The sequence below is a fragment of the Arvicola amphibius genome, chromosome 4 (assembly GCF_903992535.2).
Source record: "Arvicola amphibius chromosome 4, mArvAmp1.2, whole genome shotgun sequence".
Lineage (NCBI taxonomy): Eukaryota > Metazoa > Chordata > Mammalia > Rodentia > Cricetidae > Arvicola > Arvicola amphibius.
Window position 1 is genome coordinate 86,569,937 of NC_052050.1, and position 15,668 is coordinate 86,585,604.

The 15,668-nt window shown below is 46.3% G+C and overlaps 1 protein-coding gene across 1 annotated transcript in view; it reads left to right on the plus strand.

Annotated features, from left to right (window-relative positions):
• Ranbp17 (RAN binding protein 17) overlaps positions 1 to 15,668 on the plus strand; it is a 336,136-nt gene extending 320,468 nt beyond the window's left edge. Inside the window, 3 exon segments of the mRNA XM_038328832.1 lie at positions 10,282 to 10,380; positions 12,138 to 12,265; positions 14,579 to 15,668. Coding sequence (XP_038184760.1) covers positions 10,282 to 10,380; positions 12,138 to 12,265; positions 14,579 to 14,675 — 324 coding nt within the window. The 3' untranslated portion in view covers positions 14,676 to 15,668.

Consider the following 15,668-nt stretch of genomic DNA (forward strand, 5'->3'; position numbering starts at 1 on the left):
AAAGCAAGAGCTCTGTTAATGCTCATACTTAATGTGGCCTCTCAGTTCAGATGGACACAGCAGTTCCACTCAGCAGCAATTAGAGATAAGTGCATTCAGGATGATTTCTCCAAGATTAGAAGGAACAGCTTGATGGGTGGATGGTAAGAGATTAATAAATACATGAGCTCCTCAAGGCCAGTTATGGTTGACTATGAAATAGCCTCCACAGGGCCATATGCTCACTTCTTATTCCCAAACGATGGCACTATTTTAGGAGTTCTTGGAAATCTTGCAGGTAAGACCTGACTCCAGGAAATAGGTCCCAAACAGCTGTTCCTTGGGTGTGTCTTATGCCCAGCCCAGCCCTGTCTATCTGTTTCCTGACCACTGTGAGATAGGAACCTACTGAAACACATGGTGTTCTGCTCAGGCCCTAATGCCATGACACCATCACCTGAGCCCTCTGGAGCCATGGGCCAAAATAAACCATTGCTCCTTCAAATTGTTTGTGCAGACAGTTTAGTCACTGGGATAGGAAGCCGCTAATGAAGACCACATTTGATTCAGCTCTGACCAGAAGTGAGGCCAGTAGTTCTCTGAGCAGTGATTACGTGTGGGAAGTAAAAGGGAAGGAAAACGAAGGAAAACTCTGTAAACAGTACCTGGTATACAGCAGGTACACAGTGTGTGCTGCATATGTTCATCAAGCATTAAAAAGAGAGAAATTAAATAGTGATAATGTGTGTGCTGGTGGCAGTCTTGTAGCGATGAAGAAGCCATCATCCCTACAGAGGCCCAGGCTGTTTTGGAAACTGTACAAGTTCCATTCCAGGTGCATAATGTGCTCTTACCCCACAGAGGAAGAGAGCCTCCCCTCCCCACCCTGCATTGCTTTCCTCGGCTCCACTGCATTAGAGAGAGGCAGGAGACAAATTGACAGAAATCTGGAGGGAAGTAACTCAAGTGATTTAGGAGAATGGAAGGGCTGGCTTATGGGGCCGGATTAAAGAAGCTAAATATGTATAGCTTGCCTAAGTGACAACTAAATGGGGCATTTGATAAGTCTATAAATACTTGGAAGATGTAAATGCCAGGAGGAAAGGGAATTACTTAGCATGGCACAATGGAGTATTGGCATAATGGGATAATATTAAGAAAGGGAAGATGAAGGTTGAACATCAATAAAAAGCTTCCTGACAAGAAGAACCATTCCTGACAGGGGACACTATTAGGTTATGCGCTGTGGGCCAAGGGAAATAATGTCAGTGCCCTTTCTCAGAGCACTGGCAGTGTCCTAACTGGGGCACAGAAGCCAAGCAAGTGACCTTCTCCAGCTGTGGCCTCCCTGTCTCAGGAAGGAAGCAGCAGTGGCAGCAGTGGCAGCAGTGGCTGTGCCAGTGGGTCATACTACATCATTATCGTTCCCTTGTAATGACACTCACTTTCCTGCAGGATGGAAGTCTACTTTCTCTTGCAAATCCACTAGGCCCTTTACCAGATGCACCCTGCCTGGGTTAGCAGCATCCTGACTCCCTGCAGAGCCCCGGAGTGCCTCACCTCCTGCTCACCTTTGCTCTCACTCTCCCTTCTCTGTTGACAGCAGATCAAATGAGCCCTTCTCTGAAACCTCCCCCGCCCCTGCCCCAGCAGAGTTGGGAATCCTCCTCTGACCTCTCAAAGCCTCCTGTGTGGGATTGTTTGCAACACTTAATGTACTATACTGTGAATCTCCTCCCCTACTGGGCTGCAAGTCTTTGAACTGACACTGGCCTGTTCACCTCTATCCCCAAGACCTGTCTCAGAGCCTGGTCATGCTATGGTGTCAGCAAATGCTGGAGTAAATCAAGGAAGGAAGTTCTGTTCCCACTCTTGGTTTCTCTCATGCGTTTATTGAGGGAAAAGAGCTTCCAGCTCTTAGTACCTTAGAGTAGTCTCTCAGGGGTCTCTGACATTCAGGGTCATTAGACAATTTCTAGAAAAAACTCTTCCTTGTTCATGCCTTGTTTAGAAAGCCATGTTGTTGAAACTTTGAGGATGTAGCTTCCTTGACATAACATTATATGGACTGAGCCAGTTGTATTTATGTATTTAGGTAGGGGTGTGGGGTGTGTGTGTGTGTGTGTGTGTGTGTGTACAAAGAAAAGGCATCCATATGTTTGAGATAGAGCAACAGGGAGACTACATGGGAGAAGTTGGAGGAAGGAAAGGAAAAGGAGAAATTACATAATTGCATTTTAATTACAAAATATAAATAATTTGGGGGGACCTCAAGTCCAAAAAAGCAGAATGTCCCCACTGTGGTTTCCATGTAAATACTAAACTATTAGTAGGAAAATGCCTTTAAAAAAATTCCCCACATGGAAACATTTTTAAAATAAGTGACATAATTCCTCTCTGGTGACTGAAAGTCTCACCCAGCCCCTTCAGGAAATGGGGAGAATGTGCCGTAAGATGGGATGCAGTGGAATTCTGAGCCTCCTCCTTCGGGGAAGACAGATCCTTGGTAACTACAAGGGAGCCCCTCCCCCCCGGCCATCGTGCTTGTGTTGTTCTGTTATGAAACGTGATGCTCACTGGGCGATGCTGTGGTGACTGACCAGCAAAGTCGCATGCATGTTCTCACGCCCTTGGCTTTAGAGTGACCTGCGTCAGTGCTGATGTCATCAGGGCCCTGTGTGCTTGTGCCCGTTGCCTCGGCTCAGGTTCCCAGTCAGTGCTCTGTAAGGTTGAACCACTTCTCTCTGTTGAGAGTCTTGAATCTGGGCGCCTGTTCTTAGAGTTCTGAATCCATCTGTGGTTTGGGTTCCACTTTTCTTCTTAGGAGGAATGCTTTGACCAGGAAGAATATGAGTTGAGGATCCTAGCCATCTGTTTCTGTTGCAGTCTTGTTCATCTTCACTGCCTCTCCACTGAGTTCTCGCAGAAGCTAAGCTCGCTGCCTGGCCTCCCCCTGCCCTAGTCGCTTCTCCACAGCTTGTCGTTACTGCTCTGATGGCAAGGCCTAGCTGAGAGCTGCTCTCTGTACTAGCCCAAACTCATATCTGTATTGCCCATGGCACACAAGCTCTTAAATCGCCTGGACCTGGGCCAGGATCTCCTCACCCTCAACTCTACTCTGTACAAGGGCTGTTCATTCCTCAAACATGCCAAGCACTTGCTGTGTCCTGGAGGTGTTCTCATTTCATGTCCTCTCCCTCATGTGTCTGTGTTTCTAGGTGAGGCTGGATGCAGCTGTGCACATGGACGGGGCTCTGTGGTCAGTTATGGCATGTGTTCCTTTTCTGGCCTCTCAAGCTGCTGTTGAGAAGCTGGTGTAGGCCATTAGAGCCTCTCAAAGCTGGTTCTGTGTTAATCATCCAGGTGCTACTATGAAGTAGAAATAAGTGTCACTTGAAGAAAAACTAAGGGGAATGACATAGATCGTCCCAGCATTCCTACCCACAGGAAGTTTAGAGTGTGTTTTTGACAGGTAATGTTCAATTTTAACATCAAATTGAAACAATTTTACTTGATGTTAGCAAGGTGTGTGTCTGTGTATGTGTGAGTGTGTGTGTGTGTGTGTGTGTGTGTGTGTGTGTGTGTGTGTGTGTGAGAGAGAGAGAGAGAGAGAGAGAGAACCAACCCAAATAGTGCTGAGTGGCAAGCCCTGCAGCCTCCAGTACCCACCCCAGGTTTTCTGGTTTAATGTAGCAAGCTGCTTTATGAGATCTGCAGCCACTTGAAATATGATTTACTACATGTAAAAGTTTCAAATGATAATGAAGATTCAGGATTGAGACGCACAGTGTAGTGTAGTCAATTTTCTTGCTGTTGCTCTCCAGTACATCTCTGCCATTGAAATGAATAATTTATTATAATTTATTTCAACCCTGGAAAATAAAACTGTTTTCCTTGTGATGTGTGCTATAGACTTCAGAATAGACACATTGCTTGCAGTACTCTCAATTAATTAATCCTGAAGTTCCATTCTTACTTGACCTTCTCATAGGCTAGGAGACTGGCAGGTAATTCTTTCCCCAATAAGCCATGATTAAAATGAATGTTTTGAGAAGTAGGGGTAAAGTTGGTAATAGAGAAAATTGAAAGAACAGCAAAACTAGGTTGTGTTTTTCCTTAGATTTTACATTCGATGCAAGAGTTTTTAAATATTCTAAACAATTCATCAGCAAAACTGTCCCTTACTCATGTGACCAAAGCTGGCTGAACTTCCTGCACCTGAGGTGTCTTTAAAGCACTTTTCCCCCAACTTTAGATCAAGGTTAAGGCTGTATAAAGGCCAAGAAGACAGTACTCCCAGATGGCCTCCAGGGAGACAGGCCACCCATAATTGATTGCAGGCTTGTTCTTCAGAAGAGGAGGCTCACCTCATCTTGCATTTCATTAAATTGTTTTTCATTTTAAATGCTAAATACTTCAATTATGAAGCTGCTAAAACAGTATCAACATATAGAGACTGCTTGATACGTACAGGTATTTTAAATTTAATGTAACTTAGATGGTGGGCCTCAGTTATTCTGGAGGGGCAGAAAAAATATAACGAAATATGTGCTTATTTATCCACTAATATCACAAAGGAAGATGGTAGATGAAGGGAACAATTGATTCTTCTTCCCTAAAGACATCTAGGATCTAATTTGAGCAGGATCACATTTCAATATCTGCTGTGCATGTGGCCTTGGGAACAGCACTCAGTAATGACAGAAATTCCCTTCCTTCCGTACACTGAAAACTGGAAACATTTCCTCCTTCAGCTGTGCTCGTCTCCCTGAGCCTGAGCCTCTGACTGGGGCAGGTGCTCTGAAGAAACTGCTGTGGGGTGGGAGAGTTCTCTCCTTTCTCAGACCCTGTGCCTTATCCCAGCAGCTGGATAGGGCCGGGTGCTTCCCTGTTTTGTTTTGTTATTTTTGATATGGTCAGGTCAGCTTCCTCTCCTCTCTCACTGGCCATCCGAAAGGCTGACCATTGACCATTCCCCAGTCACAGGGCAGCTCTTAAGAGTTGGCTGCGTGTGTATTAGTAGTTGTTCCTTAGAGCATCACCAGTGGATTGCTGCAGTCGGCTGGGTGTAGATTCACACACAAAGTGGCCTGCCCCTCGCTGCTCCCTGGCCCGCGCTGCTCCCTGGCCCACGCTGCGCCCTGGCCCGCACTGTACCTTAGCCCACACTACACCCTGGCCCTCACTGCACCCTGGCTCTCGCTGCACCCTGCCCCTCGCTCTGCCCTGGCCCGCACTGCGCCCTGTCCCTCACTGCACCCTGGCTTGTCCTTCTTTGGTCTCCCTCAGCCCTCCAGGGCTAGGACACAGGGCTGTTCTTCAGGTCTCTAACCCCTTAGCCTGGCTCTGCTAGCCCTCCTCTGTGCTAATCAGAGGATAAGGCCTCTTTTCCACCTGCCTCACTAGCAAGTGAGGGACAAGGCTGGGACAGGTAGGAGAGAGCTGGAGTCCTCTAAGTAGACTGAGAATCTGGTCCCTGCAGAGCCAGCACTCATCCTGTCAGGCCTGGTTTTTCTGTGGGGCACAAATGGCGACAATGATGCAGATCTTACTTTTGTTTCTTTTATTACAACTCTACAGACTGTGTGTGTTACAGTGTGTGTGTGCGTGTGCGTGTGTGTGTGTTACAGTACTCAGCATGCTCAAGTGTTGACAGTGGAGACATTGTGTGTGTGTGTGCGTGCGTGTGTGTGTGTTACAGTACTCAGCATGCTCAAGTGTTGACAGTGGAGACATTGTGTGTGCGTGTGTGTGTGCGTGTGTGTGTGTGTGTGTGTGTGTGTGTGTGTGTGTTTCAAGACAGGATTTCTCTGTAGCTTTGGAACTTGTCCTAAAACTCTGTAGACCAGGCTGGCTTTGAACTCACAGAGCTCCGCTTGCCTCTGCCTTTTGAGTGCTAGGATTAAAGGTGTGCACCGCCACTGTCCAGTGAAAACATTTACTTTATAGGAAGTATTATAACCTAGAGAAAATTAGCCTAATTTACTGATTTCTATGCTGTTAATATAAATTTTGTTACTCTCAGTAAGAGAAAAGTCATTATTTTCCATGAAAGTGTTCAGCGTATCAATTTCCAGAGATATTCTTAAGTTTGCTGTTCACTTTCACAGTCTGTCAATAACATTAACTAAATCTGTAAACCTTTTGTGTGGGGAACAGAAAGGTTTGCTGAAAACCTGTCAGAAGCCATGCCCTGGATTCTAATCACGGAACTTCAACGTCTCCATGACTCGGCAGCGAGAAGCCACTAAAGCAGACAAGGGTGACATGTGCAGGAGGACACTCAGGGTGGAAGAGTGAGTCTTTCCTGTCAGTCACTGCCAGGTGCTCTGAGCCTCAGAACAGCCCGAGGGGTGGCGGCCACAGCTGGCACAGTGAGTCCAGGCAGAGCTTTGCAGATGACCTGGATTAGCATTTGCATCCTTAGCAGCACCTTGACCAAAGCCGGCTGTGCATCTCACAAATGTGAGACAGCTAATGCTCTTCCCAGGGTTAGTTGAGAATAGGAAGCTATGCAATGCCTGGCAGTGTGCTGAGCACCCAGCACACCCCACAAATGAGACAACTCATCAGGCCCTGCTTACTGTTGGGTGAGAGCTGGTAAAAATGGCCATGCCTCAGACTTTGGCCTGTGTAGCCTGAAAACCCCAGCCACAGCCCTTACTGGAATCCTCTGGCTTAGAGTTCTCAGTCTGCTTTCAAAAACAAGATCCTTGAAAGTGAACTGTCTGTTAGAGTTTAGATGTTTAACCATTCCATGTGTTAGCCATAAATTAAGGCCACAAGTTCAGCTTTCTGTATGGTGCTCCTCAGTTCAAGTGTGCACTCACTGGCTTAGCAGGACAGTGTCCAAGGTCAGCTTCCTTGGCTTGTCTACTTCAGCAGACAAAACAGCAGAAACCTGTGGCATGAGAGGAGCCGGAGCGGTCTCTTTGGTGACTCCTTCGTGGCCCAGGGGGTTAGGTTAGGATCTGCTCTGCTCTGTACTTATATCTCACGCCCTTGTCGGGGTGTGAACAGAGACCACACATCATCACTTCTCACTCTGGGTCATACATTTGTAATCGTGTCCTTAGCTGTGTTTACATGATTGCAGCAGAGCGCGCTCATTCAAATCTATGCTAATATCCCAAAGAAGCAAATGGGGTACTTTCTGATTGCCTCCTGCTCAGACTACAACCCTGCATGAAGTTAGATAACTTTGAGGAGACCATAATGATCCCTTTCATCTCTCTAAGCAAGACGTGAGCTGCTATTCTTCCTTGAGCCATACAATCCCATTGTCTTTAGCCAGAGGGAAGCCACAGTTGCAGTATAGAAACATTATGTCTAAGGCATACTGTGCGGCAAGCACATTCCAGATATTTGATTTATACATAGGAAATCATGTCTCCCAGTGTCCCTTTCACATCAGCTGTTATGGCCCCTACTTTATATCTGAGGACATAAAGGAAAATACCATGGGTTAAAATCAGGACCAGACTTGGACTGAGTACCGCGTCTAATGCCTGTGGCTACCACATCACTGAACAAAATTCCAGTCAAAATCTGTAAGAAGGAAGAACTAAATGAGGAATCAAATGAAATAATGTAGAGCATGATTTTCCTAAGTAGGTAGCACCTCTTGCTAGATAATCCCATCCCTGCATTGGCAAAACAGCTACTTAGGATAACATCAGTGGGTGACGTATATGATCTGGGTATTGGCCCTGGCAAAGGTAGCCAAAGTGGATTTAAAGTGGCCTTCCACCCTTCCCTGCAGCAGTACCAGGAGTGAGTAGATATTGGAAAACTAGATACCCAGTTATTGCACCGAGGACTGGTGGGTACAGTCAAGATTGCTCCTTGCAGTGTTGTCTCATGGTGTCCTTGACCTCGGAGACACCCTTCTAAACCTCACACCACCTGCAAGGGGAAGGGACTGCTCTTCAGCACAGCACCCAGTCTTCGTCTAGGTGGGGAGGAAAACTCGGACCCCATTGGCTGGACTATTTCCCACTGCTCTAAGATTATTAGAAAAATAATTCTGGAAATTGACTGTCACATCAATGCCATTTAAGAAGATTACTTGGTACTTTACATATTTCCAGAAAAGTAAAAAAGAAAAAAAGTACACATTTTTGCCAACTTTATTTTTAGAAAAGTATTTTATTCAAACATGCCCTTACTTATTACAGACATAAATACATGCATTCAGACAAATGAATCCACGAGAGAACCGTATAAAGTAATTGGCACATCACTCCAGGGTGCTTTGTCAGTTACGGGTAGAACTTGGTGCCTCTAACTTTAATCTTCTCCATTAAAATATCCATTCTGCTTCAGATTGTGAAGCCCATAATATTTTAGACTGTCTCCATGGATCTGTTAGTTTTGCTTGTCAATTTAATTTGTGCTCTATGACTTTGGGTGGCTTGCTAGATTGTTCATGGAAACTTGTGATCTACAAAGGATGCCTGGCATGGAGTTCTAACCTCTCCAGAGAGACTGGACATGCAGTGTTGGTGTTTTTATATAGATTGGCAGTTGTCGAGAGCTATAGACGTACATCGCTGTCATGATGCACGCCTGCAGTGTCTGTAGGATGTACGCTTTGCCACGGTTTCAGACACCATCTCATTTAATTCTCAGCTTCCTTGAGCTGAGTTATTTCCCTCTTCAGAGATAATGAAAACAGACACAGCAAGAACAGTTCAGTTACTTGCCAGAGATCACAGAATAATTAGATCACAAACTTTTGCCAGGGGCAGGGAGATGGCTCAGTAGGTAAGCATTTGTGCAATCAGGATGACCAGAGTTCAGATCCCATAACTACATAAATGCATAAGTGCTGGGTGAGTGTGGAGGCGTAGCTCTAATCCCAGTACTCAGGAGGCAGGCACACTGATTGGCAGTATCTTCAAGCTGTGGGTTCAGCAATAATTAGCTTACTGACTCAGTAAGTGATACAGAAAGTGTTTGAAGAAGACACCCAACTTCACCCTTAGATACTACACATGTAAACACACACACACACACTACACTTGCATAGTTACGCAAAAAGAGAAGTTGCCAAATGATAACACTAAATGCATCCAAAGCAAACGAAGTCTTAGAGTGTTGGAGGGGTGCTTGTGGGTCTTGCCATGTGATTGCCTTTTCATCTGTCCTCCCTTGGGCAGAAGAGCGCTAGAGCTATGGGAGCAGACAGGCGGCAGTGGGAGAACCGAACCCGCTTCACAGCCTGCACTGTTGTAGCGGCCTTACCCCTGCCCTCCTGCCTGCTGTGTATCTTGCCCAGGGCACACTCCACATGTCTCAGCATGGCCTTCCATTCTGGCCATGGGGTTCCTTAATATTGCAGAGCCCACCCTGCTCAGTCCCACCTTCTTTTTGCCTCTTTGTCTGTTTATGGTGAACTCCTTAGATGGTACCTGCCCTGTGGCATCTCCCTGACTGTCCTTGAAGAATTTAGTCTTTCTTTCCCCACCCCTCCACAGGCTGTTGCTCTTTTCCTAGACCTTTTTCCACTATTTCTCTTGGTGACTTCCCTAGCAAACTGTGAGGCCCTAGGTAAGAGACTGGTAGATGCTTCCATCCTATTATCTCTTCTATGTGACTTACAAACTCAAAAGTTAAGAGCATGGATAAGTATATACATGTAGCATTGAGTGAGCAATTAGTAATGAAGAATGGTTTTAAAAGCAACAGTTTGAGCTGAGTGGTGGTGGCGCACGCCTTTAATCCCAGCACTTGGGAGGCAGAGGCAGGTGGATCTCAGTGAGTTTGAGGCCAGCCTGGTCTACAGAGTGAGTTCCAGGACAGCCAGGACTGTTACACAGAGAAACCCTGTCTCAAAAGAAGAAAAGTCTGAGCTAGCAGGAAGAGTGCTATTCCAGGGTCACATGGAAAGTGTTCCATTCCACTCAGTGATGAGCTGCAGAGAGATGTTCCTTCGTAGCATGGAATGTTCGATGAGGTGAGGAGCAAGACAGGAAGGTGAGCTGGGCATGTGCATGGTGCCTGGCACAGAGCAGAGCATATAAGGCTAAGGCTTGAAAAGCAGAGACTGACCCTTCTGGCTCTGACCCCCGACTTCTGCTCACCAAGAAGGTTCTCACCAAGCTTTTGGTAGTAAAGATTCTTACTTGGGGAAACGGGGTTTGCGCAGAGTTTGTGTAACCTCCTAGGCTTCCAGAGTAAGAGCCAACTATCTAGGAAAAGCACTCCTGTCATCAGAAAGGTAGAAGAGTGTAAGAAAGTCTGAGATTCAGGCAAGCTCTAAGCCAAGGGTCCCAATTTTCATGTGACTCTGTCTTCTAGATGATGTCTGTCCTTATGAACACCATTGTCTTTGAAGACTGTCGGAACCAGTGGTCAGTATCTAGGCCTCTCCTAGGTCTCATCTTGCTCAATGAGAAGGTAAGTGTGCTTTCAGGAAGGGCCACAGGAGGAGGGAGGGGCTATTAGACACTGACGACCATGGGATAGAGAGCTGGGGCCTTGACAACCCAGAAGTCCTTTCCTCAAAGGCTTCAGGTCTTCTTCAGTTAGCAGAGGCCACAGAGGCCCACGCACCGCACTGTGTGTGGAATGCTGAGCAGTATTTCAAAATCACTCTCACTTGCCTTGCCACTCCATGGGAATTCTGAGCAGCAACAGCCCTTTTGCCTTTTCCTCCAGCCTCTCTTTATATCTGGGGACCCCAGACACAGCCACATGAGATGACAGCAGCAGCCTTGAGGGATTGTACCTAGGGCCGGTACCCTTCATTTGGGAAGCACGCACCCGTGCCTCCACAGTGCTCTGACCACCAGACTGCCTCCCAGCACTCTGGCCTCTCAACAGTCAGTAGGAACAGTGCATTACTGCTTGGGAGAATGAATTGTCTATACAATAAGATAGTACTGGGAAAAGACAGTGAGATTAGAGGCAGCCGCATACATTAAAATTCAAACTAAAATCCCAGCCTTGGAAGGAAACTAATAGAAGAAGAAAATATATCAAAAAGAGAAGAGCTGTCTCATCATTCACCTGTGCTGAAGTATCCAATTTTAGCCACATTCAATAGCGCTGCCATTCATCTTCCCTCGGTGTTATTGTGATTTAAATCCAAGCTCTATAAAAGAGAGCAGTTCTTTTAAAATGATTGAGAGGGAATAAGGGTAAATTCGGTGTTTAGAAAAAGCTTATGACATCACAATATTATACTTTACTGATGGAGGCAATATTTCATGGTTTAGGATGAAAAACTAATAATTTTCTATTTGGTGTGAGTCACCGCATCATTATAAAGGGAAAAATAAGTAGTTCTGTGCATTCCCAATCTTGTTCAGGAAGACACTGTGGTTTAAGTATAATGCCTCTGATATATAGTATTTAAATATTAGTCTGACTACATATTAATTATGTGTGTTTTTGATGTGAGCTGTTTTAATGTATGATGGAAATTAAATATCATACAGCTTAGGCTTGAAGAGATAAACATATGACTGGCAAAATGTTGTCTTTTGCTGAAATTCGGCTGTTTTTAGTGATTAGGAGCTCTGCTCAACATCAGAGCTTATTTTTGTATACAAGACCACAGACCCCAGCAGAAAAGGAGGGGGGCTGAGCATTTATTTGTGACCAAATGTGACTGCCAGCAAGTGCTCCCAGAACTAAGTGAGTCCCTCTAGTGCCTGCCTCAGCAGAGCAGACCCATGTAACCCAGAAGGACAAAGTTGGGACACAGCCCAGAGCCGTTTGAGAAGTGATCCACTGGAGCCAGGAAAGATGCTGAGGCTGAAGGAGAGACCATTGGCCTTGCCTTTAGTCACCCAAGTGCTTTCCGGACATTAGGTTAAGTCCTCCTTAGCATGAGGCCCTTCTTCTTTCAGCCTTCCTGTGACAAGTGGAGTTGAGACCCCAGAAGACCAGGTTCAGTCTCCCACAGAGAAGGCAAAGACTCCGTCAGTCTAAGCAGTCACAATATAGCAGTCACAGCAAAAGACTCTTAAGAGCAGGGATGACACTAGGTGCACCTAGGATGCTTATGCGGCTTAGGTTTTCTCTAAGGATAGAAAGTTCAGTGTGGATGCAAACCCCTAGAGTATCAGGGAGCACAGGTAGACCCCAGCTGGCCTGGCTTCCTGCAAGGTTTGGAGTTGGAGCCCAGCTGACACTGTCTCTTCCAACAGTATTTCAGTGAACTGAGAGCAAGCCTGATCAACAGCCAGCCTCTCCCCAAGCAGGAAGTCCTTGTCCAGTGTTTCAGGAACTTGATGGAAGGAGTGGAACAGAACCTGTCTGTCAAGAACAGAGACAGGTGAGCATTGCCCAACGGGGGATCTCTAGAGGCATTCCAGGCTTGCTGAAAATAACTGGACTATAGTTAGCACAGCTTAGGGATTGGTGCAGCTTTTCCATTACACCTTGTGATCTTAGACCCAGGTCAGTTCCAGTCACTACATTTTACTGGGTATTTACTCATAGATGCCAAGATTTAAAAAATACAGCCTTTGCCCTTAAACAGTTATAATCCAACAGGGAAGAAGTGAAAAATAATCCACTGGAAAGAGCCAGTGACGGGGACTCACATTGTCCGTGCAGATGCGGAAAGACTCCTGGCCTTTGAACAAGCGCAGGCCTCGGGGGTGGACACCCCAGCTAATGTTATCCCTGCTTCTGTAAGCTGTGTGACAGAAAAGCAGCAGCTTCTGTGCTGAGTCTCTTCTACAGTAAAGGCTCAGGGATGGCATTGGATATGCTGTTTAGACAGCAGAATGGTTCTGAGGCCAGTGAGCCACTGGTGTTGGTTTCTTCCTCTGCGTGTTCTTTAAGAGTACCTGATGTCATTGGCCACTACGAATGAATTCATTATTCAGTTCATAAAACTAGAAGCATATGGAACCCGTGGTAAACAAACTGTTCCAAGCTCCTGGCCTCATGGAGCTCACATCCTAATGGTAAGATAGACAGTAGTCACCGATAAGGAAGAGAAAGTGTGCTCAGGGAAGACTTCCTCCCTGACCTTTCATCAGACACTCGAGCATTTATAGCAGACGCTGTCAGTCGCCCAGGAGGCAGCGGATCGCAGGTATGAGCTGTGCTAATAAGGCGAGGTCAGCTGGGGTGCAGGCACCTTCCCTTGGCCATTCATCAAACTCTTAAGCAATGCTCTCACATCCAGAAAGGAGCAACTCAGAAGCTGGGGAAGGAGAGGCGGGATGTTTAAGTAGCATTTCTGAGCTCCTCTGAGAAATAGTACGGGCAGTCCTCTTAGTCTCATGAAAGAATGCAGCAAAGACTGGCTGCTGTCGTTGTGCCCACTGTGTAGAGAGAATGTTTTCAGGCCTTGTCTCATTGACTTGATAAAATTCACTCCTGCATTCTCTTAAGACAGTTAGTTACTCATATTAGGTACTAGGCGAAGTGGTTAGTCATTCAGGCTGCCTAGACAGTAGTGGTAAAACCAAATTTTGGACGCAGGTAGTATAACCCAGTGGGGGCTGGAGAGATGGCTCAGTGGTTAAGAACACTGTCTGCTCTTCCAAAGGTCCAGAGTTCAAGTCCCAGCAGCCACATGGTTGCTTACAACCATCTGTAATGAGATCTTGTGCCTCTTGAAGAAGAGACCTGGTCAGTCGTACTCATCAACTTAGACCATGAAACCCAATATGGACAAGTTCAACAGAACCGCCATATACGGGCTGCCCATGCATGCTTCAGCATTGTAAGGGCATTAATTTCGTTCATTCATTCAGTATTACCCAGTGCACCTTTTTAGGGTTTTTTTTAAACAGTGTTATATAGCCTAGGCTGGTCTCAAACTCACTTTGTAGACAAGCCTAACTTTTTATTACATTTATTCAGGGGGCAGCTGTCAGAGAACAGCTCGGCAGGATTAGTTCTCCCCTTCCACTCTGTCGGTTCTCAGAGACCCAGCTCAGGTCATCAGACTTGGCAACACCTCCATTAACCTGCTGAGCCTTCTCACTGACCTCCAAGGATAACTTGAAATTTCTGATCATCCACTTCCTAAGTGCTGGGATCACAGGCACAGGCCACCATGCCCGGTTTATGTAGTGCTGGGGATCATGCACAGTACACAAGTATTCTACCAAACTGAGCACACACCCACCTTGGCACGTTTGTACTGTTTTCTAAGAAGTTTCACCACAGAGATGCCAGCTAGCCTCAGACTCAAACTCATGATCCTTCTACCTCTGCTGTCTGACTGCTGGCATACAGACAGGAGCTTCCACTTCCCACTGCTCCCCATTTTTCAATCACTAAATTCTGTTTTAGTTGAAATACTAATAATACCTACCTTTGGGAAGACATGCAATGATGAAAGCATTCATCTGTAAGCTCAATTCAGTATTTGAGGCATAGTGTAAAAAGTTTTTTAATGTTTTCTATGTAGAACTTCAGATGTCCCCATCCCTAAGCTGTCCAGAGTGGGTTTGGTAGTGACTTCTTTTCAGGGGCGGATGGTCCGGTAGCAGAAGCGTGGTGGCCAAATGAGTACCCAGCACCAAGGAGCCTTCCTGCTGGATCCTCTCCTGGGGCCCGAGCTCCATAGTGCCCTCCCTCCAGCTTTCATTTGCCCTGCAGCTCACTTCTTCTCCTTCCACAGGTTCACACAGAACCTCTCCATCTTCAGAAGAGACGTGGCAGAGGCGCTGCGTAGCAACGGCCACGCTGAGCTGTGCAGCCTGGACATGATGAGCTGACCCGGCTCCCGAGCACGCGCTGTGCAGCTTCTGTCAAGAGACTCTGGAGTCCGCATCTGTGATGCTGGCACCCAGAGAATGTGTTCTCAGAACAAGCAACAAAGCCCTACATTTTTATAAGTCTGACCTAATTATAGAAATTTATAATAGTGCACATACAGTGTTAATTCAGTATGCAGAGCAGAACATGTTTTTAGTCTGCCTGCGTTCCCACAATGCTGAGAGGTCTAGAATCTATATTTAACCAAAGAATATAATAAACAAGTCTAGCACCCAGTCGTGGCTCTGAGATCAAGGTTTCGATTTGAAGATGCAGCCCTCATTGTGGGTCCTGGATTGAGACAATTGCCATTTGAACCTGTTGAATTGATAGTTTTTACATCTGGAAAACACTACATTAGGACTCTGGGCTGTGGGCATTTAGAGGGAGCCTGGGTTTGCTATAAAGCCTCCCCCAGGACTGCACATCGGCCTCTCTGCCTCAGCAGCATCTGATAAAGTTGAGAGACAGTAACACAATTAAATGACTTACAAACAATGTTTGCTTTCCACTGGCATAAATCTGAAGTGGCTCCGTCTAGAAGAATTAAGCCGTGTGCTTGCTGCCTGCAGAAAGATGTCTGTAGGGCTCTGGAGGCCTCAGTGAGAAGTTCTGGGCGCTCCAGGGCCTGGTCCTTTTGGCCCATTTGCTCTGAAGAGGAGCTGAAGGTGGCATGTGGTGTTTGAAGCAGCTCTGCTGCAGTTCAGGTGCTGGCTGTCAGTTCCCAGAGGACGGAGCTGCTTTCCATCTTCCACACGCGTAACCACTGTTGGATTGTGACTTCACCCAAACAGAGGAAATGGAGGCCTTTTCCGTCTGTGACCCGCCATAACTAAGCTATTAATTTGACATTGCCACTGTCAAGCAGGCTTCCTATCTTACTGCTCTGTCCTCGTGGTTCAGGCTCACAATAAACACTGTGCCCATTATTTCTGATAAGACATGAAAGGTTG